This window comes from Prenolepis imparis, unplaced genomic scaffold (assembly GCF_030444845.1).
Source record: "Prenolepis imparis isolate NDT839.2.m4 unplaced genomic scaffold, iyPreImpa1.0 SCAF_12, whole genome shotgun sequence".
Lineage (NCBI taxonomy): Eukaryota > Metazoa > Arthropoda > Insecta > Hymenoptera > Formicidae > Prenolepis > Prenolepis imparis.
Genome location: NW_028141170.1, coordinates 3,145,192 through 3,160,855, shown reverse-complemented (window position 1 = coordinate 3,160,855; position 15,664 = coordinate 3,145,192). Strand labels below are relative to the sequence as shown.

General features: G+C 34.6%; 2 protein-coding genes across 2 annotated transcripts; both read left to right on the top strand.

Annotated features, from left to right (window-relative positions):
* Positions 1-49: 49 nt before the first annotated feature.
* Dera (deoxyribose-phosphate aldolase) lies at positions 50-1,851 on the top strand. Its single transcript, XM_083052328.1, has 5 exons — positions 50-315; positions 505-698; positions 760-907; positions 978-1,363; positions 1,431-1,851. The coding sequence occupies exons 1-5, from the start codon at positions 270-272 to the stop codon at positions 1,689-1,691; spliced, it is 1,035 nt and encodes a 344-aa protein (XP_082908454.1). The 5' UTR covers positions 50-269; the 3' UTR covers positions 1,692-1,851.
* A 1,216-nt stretch (positions 1,852-3,067) lies between these two features.
* Positions 3,068-14,469, top strand: LOC145943943 (uncharacterized). The gene is made up of 12 exons (XM_083051863.1): positions 3,068-3,355; positions 4,575-4,685; positions 4,798-4,949; positions 6,356-6,422; positions 6,932-7,188; positions 7,410-10,167; positions 11,399-11,870; positions 12,129-12,455; positions 12,670-12,728; positions 13,109-13,281; positions 13,447-13,609; positions 14,176-14,469. Exons 2-12 carry the CDS (start codon positions 4,587-4,589, stop codon positions 14,230-14,232), a joined length of 4,584 nt encoding a protein of 1,527 aa, XP_082907989.1. The 5' UTR covers positions 3,068-3,355; positions 4,575-4,586; the 3' UTR covers positions 14,233-14,469.
* The last annotated feature ends 1,195 nt before the right edge of the window (positions 14,470-15,664 follow it).

Genomic DNA, 15,664 nt, shown 5'->3' with positions numbered 1-15,664 from the left:
CTGCAAATGGCTTCATCTTGTTCTTATAATTCTTATCATCTCATATAATTATATAATACATAGCTGTTTTATTAATTTGAAAAATAAGTTCTGGCAGGAAATAGATTGTTTTTTATGTTGGTTTACGAATTTGTGTTTAATTTTAAGTAAACAGACAGTGTTAAGTAAACACAGGGCAAACAGAGGTGACAAGTATAAAATCACACAGCTTACAGTAATTGCTTTGCACACTTAATCTCTGATATATCTTGAATTTTTCTTTTGAAATTATGGATAACCCTCCAATACTTCCTGAAGTGATCAAATCAATTAAACGTAAGTAACGCAATAATTTTAACACTACATTATATTATCTCAATACATATCTTTTTATGTATAAAATTAGATATATATAATTGTATATGTATATAGGTATATATATATATATATATATATATATATATATATATATATATTATATACATATATTTTATTTATTATATTTATATTTACACACTCTTTTAGCTTGGCTAAAATTCTTGGATGTGAACATTAATGAGCCAGCAATAAACAAATGTGTGCGACAGATACGTTACTTAGCTACCACATTAAGTGGTGACAATAAGATAGCTTGGTTATTAAAAGTGATAAGCTTCATCGATTTGACCGCTTTGGGTGGTGATGATACAAGTACCAACATGGAGAGTTTGTGTAACAAGGTATGTAAGGAATGTGAAATTATTTTTTAATATAAATAATTGATAACAATTAATATTGCAGGCTACAACAATTGTAGAGCAGCTTACAACACTGGCATGGAATAAACCACTTCATCCAGCGGGCATTTGCGTTTATCCTTCCAGAATAAAGGATGTAGTAGCTTCTTTAAAGAAAGCAAAAAATTCAAGTCTAATTAAGATTGTTAGCGGTAAGAAAATTAATTTTTTTTTGAGAGATATAAATGTAACAATATTGTCTAATTGTAATTTTTATACAAGTGGCTGGTGGGTTTCCTTCTGGACAATATCCTTTAGAGACTCGGTTGCAAGAAGTGCGTTGTGCCATAGAATATGGAGCACAGGAAATAGATGTTGTGATCGACCGATCATTAGTCTTGAATCATGAATGGATAGAACTGTACAATGAGCTGGTAGCTATTCGTAATGTTTGTAACGAGAAAGAAAAAGTATGTTTGAAAGTTATACTATCAACAGGAGAACTATGTAGCTTGAAAAATATCTACAAAACGTCTATGATAGCTATGTTTGCTGGCGCTAATTTTATCAAGACATCTACGGGAAAAGAGGAAGTTAATGCAACTTTGCCTGTGGGTATTGTCATGTGTAGAGCGATAAAGGATTATGAAAGATTTACCTCTACAAAGGTAATGCAATTTGAATGCAATTTCTTTTAGGAAGCTCATAGTTCTATAACACATCTTTTGTTTATAGGTTGGCTTTAAACCTGCTGGAGGTATACAAACCGTGCAAGATGCTCTCGAATGGATGGTTTTAATCAAGGAAGAATTAGGACAAGATTGGTTGACAAACAGCCGTTTCAGAATTGGTGCATCCAAATTGCTGGATAATATTATCAAAGAAATTAATCAAAGCTGCAACATAAATGTGATACCAAATAGTACAGGAGATTCTAAAAATGAAAGTAATGTACTAAAAACTGAAAAAAAGACTAAGTCTAAAAAAGAGAAATGAATAATGAATAATAACAAATGAATAAAAAGTTTTTATGTTATTTTTATACACGATGAAATAATTCTTGGAATATTTGTGTTAATCTGTGTTTTAATAAATTTAAATTGGTTTCATCTCAAACTATTGTAAGAACTGATCTATATAACAATAACAACAATAACGGTAATAAAAGCAAAATAATAAACTAATTGTTTATTTAGTACCTTTTGTCAACAGTATGGCAGAATTAATTAGTTTTGTTACTTTTGTTCTTTTCGTTTAATCATAATTTCTCTTGCTTAGATACATTATAGTTGATCCAATTATTTCTTAGTCCATGTATCTGAAAATGAGATAATTTATTGTTTTAATTAACTTGAGAGATTGTAAAATGAAATTTAATCAGTATTGTGTATGTTAAAAATACTTTCAACAAAAAATGCAAGAAAATTTATGTAGAAAATTATCTACAAAAACCACGGATCTTATATATATCTTATGAGTTTAACATTTATTATACATATAAATAATAAAAATAAGTTTTTTAGTTTTTTGAAAAACAATTATGTTTAATACGAATATATAAAAGGTAATTAAAACAGATTCAAAAATAGCAAGATAAAACGTTACATATCAGAACAATTGATATCGCGACGCCCATGTGTCTAAATATATCATCAGTAAATAGATTCCGCATAATCAACATACTTATTGTTAGTACACCGTTGCGGACACAAGTACAAGAATCTGTCTCAAATGTCTCTTTATAATCATCTAAAATTTATTCATTTATTTGTTTCTTTGTTTTAATAAACGATCATAATAATAGTCAATGTAGTAAAGTCAAAGTGCAAAATGCGACTTGCACATCACAAAGCGCTTAGATTTAAAAAAAATTAACTATTTGCTTGAATGTCTCATAAGTTTATACATATTATAAAAAAAGTATTTTATAATAAGACTTACATCTAATTGTATATAATGCAGTTATAATTTAATTCTGCAGAAAAAGTAAGACGAAGAGATACAAAATAATTCTCTAGCTCATCCTAAAGTTTCATCATAACGTTTCATAATCATAATTATGAATGATGAATGCATTCATCATTTAAAAGTCTCGAAAAAATCAATAATCGAGAAGGACATTTGAATAATGTAGAACTTTGTTGAACAATGTAAAACTTTTCTCTCTCCACGACATTATTGTCGGTTTAGGATTCAACTTGCGATTTTGCCTCTGCTGGGGGGACGAAGGCGGGGATTCGCAACCGGAAATTGAGGCTCAAATCCAATATAGATCGATCAATAAATAGATCCCGAGCCGGCGCGAGAATCGCGTCACAGAGTCGCCTGCTCTGTAGTATTTACAGCTTACAAGCTCGTCGCATCTTGCCTCCTGGCAAAGCCTATCGTGACACCGTTTCGGTCGCATTTACGCCGGGCAACGGCCGGGTACTCCGGGCCCCGGTTGTGTCCGTTTCTTCCGTCGTCAGGGCTTTATTCCGCTTTAGTCGTCGCTCGGCTCGTCGATTCTAGTAGCTGTTTTCGCGGATTCCAGCCGCAAGCCACGTAGCAGCGGATGCAGTGAGTCCTCCGCATCCTCTCTGCGCCACGCGCAGCAGATTAATCAACCGCCACCCCGCCGACTCGCTTGGGAAATTTATACCCTCGCTAAGCTTGGCTCGGCAAGTAATACACGATACTACCACCTCCCTTGTCCTATACTGGTGTATCTCGTCACTTCCGGGTATATAACGCAGATTCGTGGGCCTGTGAGATGCTGTCGAAAATAGAGCGAAAGGGAGAAATCCCGGTTCACCCCCTATCTTCTCTCTCCCATCTTACACAAGCAAACTTCTCCTAAATTTGCAAAAAATATAATTGATTAAAAAATGAATTTGTTATATGTGTAAGTTAAATGTCTATTACAAATATATGTGGCAAAGAAATCGCGTTTTATACTCGATAAGCATGAGACTGTCTAATTTCGATTTTACTTTAAAGAGATGTTCTCTTCTCTAATTTATTTTATAAATAAAGAAAGTTAATTAAAAAATGCAGATATATTATATATTCGCAATTTTTTAGCTTTACTTATTTCATATTTCAATAGTATTATCGTTAAAATAAAAAATATAAATAACGCTAATTACTTGATGACAATGTGTTCGATTCATTATACTTTGCTTGTTTATTTGTCGACTTGAAAATTGTATTTATGAGTAATTATTTTTAGATATAAATTATCTTGGCATTTAGTCGCATAACGAATCGTTGACCTGTCTTTCTAAATTACGCATGTTTTCATCGAAATGATATATGTGTTTATGTTCCTTTTGTAAACAACATTATTTGCATTTCATTCGTAACATCATTCGTAAACAACATGAAAATAGCATTAGGAATTATAAAAATCCTGTATTCGACATTCGTGTTGTCGTATTATGTTGCCAAAATCTTGTTCCGGATCTTACGTAATTATACCTAACAAAGTTTAAAATATTTAAATATTGCGTCGATTAAGAATATCTACAATAAATAAAAAGAATAAGAAGAGACAAACAATGCAAAATAAAATAAATAATTAGCAATTAGTTTGTTTAATTATATAAAAAAAAGGTGATAGATTTTCAAGAATGATTCATGACGGGCTGATATAATTAATCCTAATTACAAATAGGTATAAACTTGAATTAAAAATATTTATTTAAACGTAATAAAAGTTTTCTAAATTAATATTGCACATATATTATATTAGTACTGGTTAATTTTATTAATATAATTTCTGGATTTGGTAAGAAGAAAAAATCTTGTTTATATACGAAAGTAATAAACGATTAGTATAAATATAAATTTTTCAAGCAATTGCAAAATATTATGAAGTGTAACTTTACATAATTTCAGATGTAGAACGTCATGGCAATTAGCATAAAATTCACAAAATTTAACAACACACCATGGGGCTTTCGACTAACAGGTGGCAGCGATTTTCCGCAGCCACTTACTGTTATCAGAGTGAGTTCTTACAATTAGTTAGCAGAATGAGTTTCTCTTATTGTTTGATAATGATATCGTTAAGATTTTCCAAAAAAAGTAGAATATAAAAAAATATATAAATAATCTACAGATCACGGAGGGCAGTCTGGCCGAATGTATGGGTTTAAAGGTTGGCGATGTCATAGTAAGATTAAATGATCAGCCGATTAGCAATTTAACTCATGGACAAGCACACGAGGCACTTGTGCAAGCTGGCAACAACTTTGTTCTAGCTGTACAAAGGTAAGTCTGTTGCGAGGGTCAATTATAAACTAATCAAGACGGATTTAAAGATTTACTTTTTAAGCTGCAAATCTTTTTTTTGGAAGAGTCGTAACTGATAAAATACTGTAACTCATAAAAGAAAAATTGAGACATATATATTTCTAGTTTGTTGAATTATATTAAATTTTTTTAAAATAAATGATATTTTCTCAACAATTAAATAAATAATATTATAAACTTTGTGTCTTTTTCACAAACAATTTTATATTTGTGTTTAAAATTATTAAGCAAAAAAATATCATGTAGCATTATTTTATATTACTCAGTTTCTTAATATAAGTTTATATATAATTAGAGATGTACTGCGTATATAATTAATATCCAGAAAATAGAAAATGGAGATAAATGACGCTCGTGTCGGTTGCATCGCAGCCAAAGTGAATAAACGAGTACGTAAATATGCGCAATAGCTAAAAGTCGACCATGTCTCTTCGCATAAATTAAGCTCTTGTCCTATTTGGTCCCGGGAGAAATCATTATTCAATATTAGTCTTTCCGAATTTATTGACACTGAAATTGCGTTACGTTGGAGCTATAAATAATAAATGCTTTCTATATTAAATCTTTATATAGAATTGTTGTAATAAAAGATGCAATTATCTATTTTTTCTTGCTGTTGCAAAATATCATATCTAGTGCTAAAGTATCTTAAAATAAAATATAATAAAATAGAGAGAAAAAAATAAAATATTTATAAATATATTATAGAAAACATAAACTTTTGGAACTCATATAATAAAATGATTCGTTATGCGAATAATAACTCTATGTTATGTTGAAAAGCAACTATTAACGTGACTATTCCATTACTCATGTTCATTATAACTGAAGAAACTGATCGCAAAGGTACGGAAGAACTGTCGAGACAAATTTTTTCGACCATCTTATATCTTTATATCAAGATCAAGTTTAATTTTGGAACGTCTATAATCAAATTTAATGAGTCTTCAAGGATCTTGCAGTGCGTCAGGCGGTCGCCGCACGTCATTCATCATCAACATACTCTTCGATAATAATTTCGGCTACGGCAAGAATATCCCGGAGCGCGTATGAGCTATGTGCCAATGTATTGCGACACCTATAAATAGGTGACCCAGAATGAGAGATCTGTTTATCATTGGTCGACGATTTTATTGCTGGTCCCTGTCGCGCCCCGTTTTCTTGCCGTTTGTCGCATTCGCGGGATTCGCTGCATAGAGAGTAGAGAGCGAGAGGGTAAAACTTACCAGACACTCACATCGGAATCTTTGCCTTCGGTGCATTCGGTGCATATTCGCGTCCGCGAGCCGGTCGCTCGACCGGCGCATCCACCACGAGCGGGAGAAAGTCTATTTTCTTGGTTGCTGTGTTTGTTGTTTGCGCAGAGAGGAAGAGGCACGAAAGGCAGTCGAGGCGATATCGGAAGAGAACATCGTCCCATATAAGATCGCCGTGAGTATATATCCGTGAGATGAAAGGTAAACAGCATCCCTGACTCTTAACTGGCGATGAGGTATCTACGTGAATTCCCTTTCTCAACGATCCGCTCTTATTTTCTTTTTGAAACATTCGGCTCTGCTTCGTTGATTTCTAAAAACAGAGATTATTTTTCTATTCCCTGGAATACATTTTAAAAAATATTAGGGAGAGAAAAGATGATTATTTATGTCACCAAGTAAGATATTTAAAATATTTAAAAACTTGATTTAAAATTCTTAGAATATGTGTGGGACTTATTATAGACTCAAGTATACTAATTTGAATGCAAATGCTTGTAACAAGAATAAGTAGTTCTTATAAGTTCCTTATAATTCAAATAATTTCAGAAAATTAAGAATTTTTTTTACCGGAAATTAATCTCATTCTTTCGTCAGGGAAAATCTTTGATCTTTACTTGACATTTAGAGAGCTATGGTTTACTAGAGAAAGTGCGAGATGATGACGTCGAGTTTGCTTATTAGCTTGCAGACTTACCGCCGGTCTTCCCAGAACAGATCTTAAAGGAGGAGACAGTGATCGAGCAGTACGAGGAAGAGAAGCCCGTCGTCGAACCGTTGTCCGCCGAAGAAGAGGTCAGGCAAGAAGAGGAAAAGCTCGCGGAGGAGAAACCAGTGGACGCCAACAGCGAAATCGTGCCCAACAAAAATCTCACGGATGACGAGATCGCACAGCTGATTCTCGAAGAGGAAGAGCTCTTGTCCGATAAAGGATTATTGGGGTATATTTTCACGATTGTCGAGTTGATCGATCCATTCTGCGCATATTATTAAAGATTATTAATATCCATCCCCTTGTCTCATCCTTTTCATTTATAAAAAACAATGTTATAAAAATATTAATGTTAATAATAATATTAATTAATTGAAATAGGTTTTAAAATAAGAAAATGTGAGTTTTTTTACGATAATAATTTCCATTTTTTTTCCATGTTTTTGACAGAGTGAACTTTAAAAAGCTACGGCCGCGCGCCTCGATTTTGAAAGATTCGAAGGTCTTGGAGGAACTGCAGAACATTGCAATAGCCGAGCCCGAACGGATACTGGAGTTGAAGCGCACTTCCACTTTCTTGCAGAAACCACAGCGACCGGTACCAAAATCTAAGGACGAGCAGAAGGAGGTCGACTACGAGAGCTACAAGGTCGTGATCAAGAAACAGGATAAAAAGACGGTGATCGCGCGTCTTGTAGAAAAGGGTTTGCTTCCACCAGGATCAGAGGCGAGCATCGCCGGGACACCGGAACCACCGGAACCGTCCGAGGTAAAGATGCATGAAATGGAGAACCAGCTCGAGGAAGATCGTCCCCTCGTCGTGTTTGACCCGAATTCCTCGTGTTCGATTTCCCCCTTCGATACCACCGATAATCCACTGTCGTCCTCGCGTTCTCCACAACTTGATTCGAACGAAACTCATCCTTCCGAGGATCAGCTAGGATGTCCCGCGATATATAATTGCGAGTCAAAGCTGTTGAACGACAAGCCAAGTCATTATCGAAGATACAGTTCCGCCGAAGCCAGAAGAAGATCGTCCTTCAAGGGTTATTATCTAGAGAACATTCTCTGCGATTATGCTGACTCTTGCGTTTCCCGTGATCGACAGATCGACGATCAGTTCGAGCTTCCAAAGATGAAATCTGGAAGCTTTTACTTTAAAAAATGCTGGTTGGGAAGCAGGCTTGGTTTCGCATCAAGCGGGACCACTTTCAGAAGAAGGACGAGCAGATGCCCGCGAGCGCATTACGCAGAGAGGATTCTTCTACGAAACGTCAGCGTTATCGCTCAACACTTTCGTTCGAAGCCGAAGACAACTCGCGTCGTTGCTTCTAGGATGAAACGTATCAGAATGAAGGGAAGATACTTGGCGACGTATCTGAAGCGCGAGAGCACTCGTCTGGTATCCTTGATGACGACGTTGTTCCAGTTTTTGTTGCAGAGATCAAGTGTCTCCGAGTCATCGAATATGTCAGAGATTCGCAAGCGACGTTTGAGTTTCAAAGGTCGCTATCTTAATCACGTTCTCCAGAAAAATGTCACTCCTGTTCTTCAACGCGTCAAGGAGACTTATCCGGGCATAATCGAAGAGAAGAAAGATGAGCCAAAATCTACAAGGACAAAGAGAATGAAACGCACAATGAGAGGTCGATATTTTGAGCGTTTCGTCCGCAGAAATCTGGAAATTCTCGAACTGTTCACGGAATACATTTGTATCAAGATCTCCGAATGGCTCGAGGAAGGTTCTTCGTGCATATCGCAAAAGGAATTTCCTGACGTCATTTCAAACTATATTGCTGATGATTCAGTTTTAGATGAGCAAAAAATTGATGTAGATGTCCGCGGTATAAAAATCTCCGGATGGCATGAAGACGGTCCGTTATGTTCATTACAAGAAGAATTTGCCGTTATCGTTAATACTTCCGATAATCTGGATTCGAACAAGGAGGAAACCGATGAAAGCAATGTTCCCGAGTGCAACGACAATCCGATTTTGTCTGAAGAAGTCGACGAGTGCTCCGTCTTATCTGAAATCCCAGAGAAAGAGGACACTCTTTCGAAATTTTTGCAGTCGACTGAGAATTATATTTCTACTGAGGTCTTCCATCGCGGCAGTAGAAGACTTTCGAAATCGCGTAAATCCATAGATATCATCCCCGAGCAAGATGATACATTCTCGAAATTGTTGCAGTCTGCTGAGAATTACGTTTCCACCGAGGTTTTTCATCGCGGTAGCCGAAGACTCTCAAGATCATCTCTTAAGGACGCGGAACAGGAACCGGGTGCTCTGTCGAATCTCCTCCAATCAACCGGAGATTACGTTTCCACCGAGGTTTTTCATCGCGGTAACCGAAGACTTTCAAGATCATCTCTTAAGGACGCGGAACAGGAACCGGATGCTCTGTCGAATCTCCTCCAATCAACCGGAGATTACGTCTCCACCGAGGTTTTTCATCGCGGTAGCCGAAGACTCTCAAGATCATCTCTTAAGGACGCGGAACAGGAACCGGGTGCTCTGTCAAATCTCCTCCAATCAACCGGAGATTACGTTTCCACCGAGGTTTTTCATCGCGGTAACCGAAGACTCTCAAGATCATCTCTTAAGGACGCGGAACAGGAACCGGGTGCTCTGTCGAATCTCCTCCAATCAACCGGAGATTACGTTTCCACCGAGGTTTTTCATCGCGGTAACCGAAGACTCTCAAGATCATCTCTTAAGGACGCGGAACAGGAACCGGGTGCTCTGTCGAATCTCCTCCAATCAACCGGAGATTACGTTTCCACCGAGGTTTTTCATCGCGGTAGCCGAAGACTCTCAAGATCATCTCTTAAGGACACGGAACAGGAACCGGGTGTTCTGTCGAATCTCCTCCAATCAACCGGAGATTACGTTTCCAGCGAGGTGTTCCATCGCCGTAGCAGGAGATTGTCAAAGTCGTCCAGAAGGGAATCGGTTTCTCTCATGACTCCCGAATCGAAAAGCATGTACTTCAATCTGCCTTGGTTCTCGCTCAGACTCAGCAATAAAAGCCGCGGGGATTACGAGGAGAAGATCGATTCCGAAATCGAACTAGACAATCGAAGGTTGTCATTCGTGCCAACGATCCTCTATCAAAGTATCACGAATCGTATCGGTGTTGATTTCACGAAGCTGGCGGCTTACGCCTTTGTGCCTTGCACCTCGATCATCCTTCTGTACATGTATAAATAATCATCTTTATCTTATGATGTTTGTATTCTGTTTCGATACGGTTGATATAATAGCAAATGATTGTAATCGATCCAAAGTTCCAAATTAAGTATCGAGAATGAGGCAAACTTATTAATTTAGATCATTGCAATTACGCGCATGTCTATCCTCTATGCTCTATGTTTGTATTTACAATTAAATTTAAACAGATATCATTGTTCCTAGAATGATTCTAACTGTTTTACTAGGTGTATACTTGTTTTAGAAATTCTCTTACTAGATTATCGTGAATAATATATGTTGATTCATATAAAAATATTTCGTAAATGCGCTCGAATTTTATTATAATTATAGTATGTTCTTGTTTTTCTTCTCTCTTCATTCACTAGAATGTGTGTTATTAAACTGATTTTATTATATAGAATAAATAACCGGAATGCAAAGATATTTTATGTGAAAATCGATCCAAATTGTGTATGAACAAAGATATAATTGATTTTTTCCCCTTATTTATGTGAAATAATTTCTACGTAATTAAACTGTGAAAATCTGTCGTTTGTATTTAAACCTTTTTATATATCGATATATCAATAGCTCATTTTCTATAATTATAATGTGAGTAATAATAAGAAGAAATTGAAATTTTATATTTATTATATATGCATTATTACTATCGTTATTTATTTTTTATTGTTATTCCAATTATTTAAAATTATTTAAATTTTTATCACTTAATTGATTATAAAACGTAATTAAATCACATATTATAATTCAATTCGATACTTTATAAGAGATATTCAATTTGATTATTTATAGAAAGGTAAGTAAGTATATATTCAATATCAATTTTTTAAACAGCTTCTTCTGATATTTTTTGCATTAAAAGTTTATCATAATTCTTAAATATTCTGCAACTTCATCGACGAAAAAATTTGTTAGTTGAAGCTATTTATTTTAGGAAATTAATAATTAATAATTATTTAATAGTTTCTAACATTGTCCAAGCAAAAAAATGATTAATTTTCCCAAACTATTTTTTTGTCTTTTAAACGTAATATAAATGTGTAACATGCATGTTATTTTTTACAAGCTAAAAATTATTGGTATGTTATAACAAGCGAAACTTTTGATAAAAATTTTGCTTTGCAATGAATCATTCCTAGAAAAATCTATAAGATATCTAATAATCTTCTGAAAAAAATTCGAATTGTTTGGTGCATCCTTACAATTTTAATCCTTTTTTATTTAGACAATAACACCAGCGGCAACACTCACATGTAGACCGGAGCAAGAAGAAAGCCCTGAATCACGTTCCGCGTCGAAGGCAGAAGAAGAAGAAAAAAGCGACGAAACCGACGAATTCAAGACGCAGGAGAGATCCGAATCTCGGAAGGAGGAAAATCATCATCGTTCTGAGTCTCGCGCAGCCGGATCCAGCCAGGACGAGACAACAGTACTCGAGGAAGATTCTAGCGTCTCGACGACGGATCGAGCGGCGATGAAAGCCGACAGTGAGAAAATCAAGGAACTAGTGTCCACGGAGTTCAATCTCGAGCAGCAGCTAGAGAACGTGCAGCGACAATTGCTCGCTTTGAAACAGCTACCGAGCGAGATTGAGAATCACCTGAGGATCGTATCCGAGCAACTGTACAAGATCATGGAGCTGAGCGGTGTGCAGAGGTCTTTCGGCACCGGAAGCGGCGGCCATCGCGGGTCACCAGGTGACCGAGATTCGTAGTTATGGTCGAAAGCCAAAGCCCAACTATCGATGATCTCTTAGTATATTTTCGAATTTCGTCGTGATTTCAATTTTGAACGGGTGCCAATTTGCGCTCGTTAATATTAAATTGGAAAAATGTGAAAAAAATTGCTAAACAATATAGTTTATAAGTTGGATCACTAGATTTTTTTAAAATTTTATATTTAGATTTAAGATTCTTTTTCGAATAGCACGCTAATTATGATTCGTTGTCATTCAGAAGAGAATATCGTACAGCGAAAGGACGAAGAGAAGTTGAAGGAACAGGAAGAGGACACTGATGAAGAGGATGAAGAGTTTACGGAAACTTACGATTACATCGAGGAGATCGCATGCTTGGAGCGAAAGACGTCATCGAGGTCAACGCCACAAGTGATCGAGCCCAGTGATGACGAGGGAGAAATGGAGGAAGAGGAAGCAGAGATGAAGGAACTAGACGGTACGATTTCCGTGAAGAGCGCAAACGAGGAAGGAAATAGAGTAAAGAAGTTCATCGTTTCTTACGAGACTAAGCTTCTGAAATCACCCAGTCCGGCACCATCATACGGTAAGCATCGACATTATTTTGAATCTATTAATCACGAATTTATTTGTTTTACAAAAGAAAATAATGGATTATAATATTATATGAATTCGATCTGATAATATTGTGTGGATGTAAAATTTTCTCTTTATAATATTAAAATATATTATTATTTTTGAGTATGTTTTTATTAAATAGAAGAGACAGTGATTTAAAATATAATAATGCTACTATATAGGAAGTTTCGAACCAGACCCTAAACTATCGGCAAAAGATCAAGTTATACAGGAACTGCAGGTATCTCGATAGATGGAATGAACAGTATTGTGTTTTACCTAGAAAATGATTATTGTTTCATTCTTCCTCCCTTTCCATTATTCAAAAATTACATACTGTTTAAATGTTAACAGATGAAATTAATTTTCTGTCAAAATCCTTAATTATATAAATTAATTACATGCACAATGAATCAAATCATAAATATATTTTTTTTGTAATTAATATTCAAATTTATTTGCGAATCCAATGTTTCTACCTCGTTATTTCAATCCTATCTTATTGATATGAACAAAAATTTTACATCTATCCGTGAACTCCGTAAATTTGATGCAATTGATGCATGATGAGCGTTCGAATTTAAATAGAAAGTCAATAACTCTTCACGTTTTATTTTTCAGCAAAGAGTGCACAATCAAGGCAAAAAATATTCGCAAGACCTCTGGCCCCAGGCTAAGCAGCTCGAACTTACGCAAGGTCGTAGATGGAGATGCCCGAATGACTTTTTCAATGACGAGATGATTGCTGAGGTATTGTCTTGTCAGGCGGAAGTCATTCGCGGTAGAACGATGGGGTAAGAATAGAATATATAACGATTATAATAAAAAGAGAATACATTTCAAAGCAAATTAATTATAAATTCAATGTGTAAAAATCCTGTAAAGAGCTTTAAAATTATTATAATTCTGATTTTTCAAAGATTTTCTAATCTTTGATGAATATTAATCGATTATTACAGAGTGAACTTTAAGAAGTACGAAAAAACAAATTTACCAAACTACGACTACCTGATGAGTTCGAGCGTCTATAAGATGATTCATAAAATGGAACGAGAACCGAAAAAGGGCATCCCCGTGAGACCTGCTAAAGTCAATGCAGCTGAAGACATAATAGAGAGAGTTGTAAGCTTCTCTTTGTAATCTTTCACGATTGTCAATACAAATCGTTTAGAGAAAATGATGGTGATGATAATTAATTGTGAATCGACAAGTAAAAAATTTACTTTTAAATAGTTTTATATACATTATAAAACAATTTTATTAAAAATATTTTAGATTAAAATGTTTTTAATAAAATTGTTTTATAATGTATATTATATATTACCAATTAATTATCATCATCCTTATACAATTGTATTATATTATATTAATATTATTATATTATATAATATAATATACAATTGTATAAGAATGATGATAATTAATATATTATATTCTCATAAATAAAAAATAAACGTCATTTTTTTAACTTGAAACTTAGCTAACTTTAAACTTAAAGTTAAAATTAAACAAATAACATAATTTATTTAAATATATATTTTTTAATAAAATAAAAATAAAAAAAATGATTAGATTAAAAATTAAATTGAAAATTTGTAATTTAATCAAGTTATCATCGTCATGCTTTAACTTTATTATTATATGCTTTAGAATAAAAAGCATTTCTCTTAACGATGTTTTTTTTTCAGAAATCGCCAGCATTGAGCGTTGCAGATGAGAGAAGCACTCGAAGCATCAGTCACTAATGCAACAGCGATCATAGATGACTATAATATCATAGTTTATAGGCAAAAAATTTATGTACTTAAAAAATGTACTACAAATTGAACTCTGATATATCTGAGCAATTCAAGAAAATTGCTCAAAATTATTAAGAACACAATTATCTGATTGAGCTGAAAAATGTTATCGTACGATTATCGAGATACAACATAATTATAATAATTCTAAGCATGTGTACATATCTCTATGTATAATCATATTTAAATCGTCCCGAGAAAAATTTTTCTCAATAATATATTACATGTATTAACAAAAGAAAACCCACATCCGTAATTCTTCTTTGTATAAATTTACATGTGGAATAATTAATACATTATATATAAACTGCATAAAAATTTTACATTTGAGGAGTATAGAAAATATCTAATTGTTTCGCGTATTTTTATATGCAATTACTTGATTAACTGCATTTAAAAATGTGCACTTTGCTATAATTGTGTAAACTGTAAAATAGAAAAAAAAATGTATGTCAGAACACAATAATTAGGCATTGTGCTCCTCAAAATGTACTTTATTATTATATCTTTTACCAATATATCCTGCTAAATTTATCGATATAAATCTCTCTAAGATATTCATAAGCCAAGTGCAATTATAGACAGATGCGTAATTTTTAGATGTCTAATTAATAATTGGTTAGAGTAATGCATAATAATTAGTTGCATAGTTTTAGAGGAAAGTGATTTAGAAAGTAAATATGTAAAAGTAGTTCACATTTTACTATATATTGGCATTTGCATTCATCTCTGTTCGGGATCGTAAGAATATTTGTTATTAGTGGATTTTTAATTTATCTGGCATATTATCTTTCATTAACATCAGATACTAATAATGTCGGTTTGACTTTTTTTTTGAAATAGCAATAGTGTTTTTGGGACAATCGTGTACGTATATGTATGCGTGCTATCATTCCCCTCAATGACGTTTAACCGGAGGAGACTCTCTAAATACGCGATGATTGAAATTGACCTAGAAAGAAAGGTTTCTGAGTAAACGACCGCGATTATATACCATTCGCTCGGAAATCCGCACAGCTGGTTCCGCCGATGATGAGTCGCGGGGATATACTTTCTCCTTTCCAGGGTTTCCCGAGGAGACCCCTTGTATCCGCGTCTCGCATATGCGTACGACGGACTGAGTCACGTCTGCCTTCTTGGCCGATGAACCTCTTTTTCGTCTTCACCATCTCCCTCTCTCTCTCTTTCTTTCTCTCCTCTCTATCTCGTTCTCTCACTCTTGCTCGTTTAGGGTCCACGATCGTGACGTCGGCTTCGAGCAATTTATGTAAAGCATTCTAGGCATGATTCACGAACTAGTTCGCGCCCTCGTGACCGCCACCGGCGCAGAATGCAACCGCCGAGCTCGGGTACAGCGTCGAAAACACTGGTGCATCCA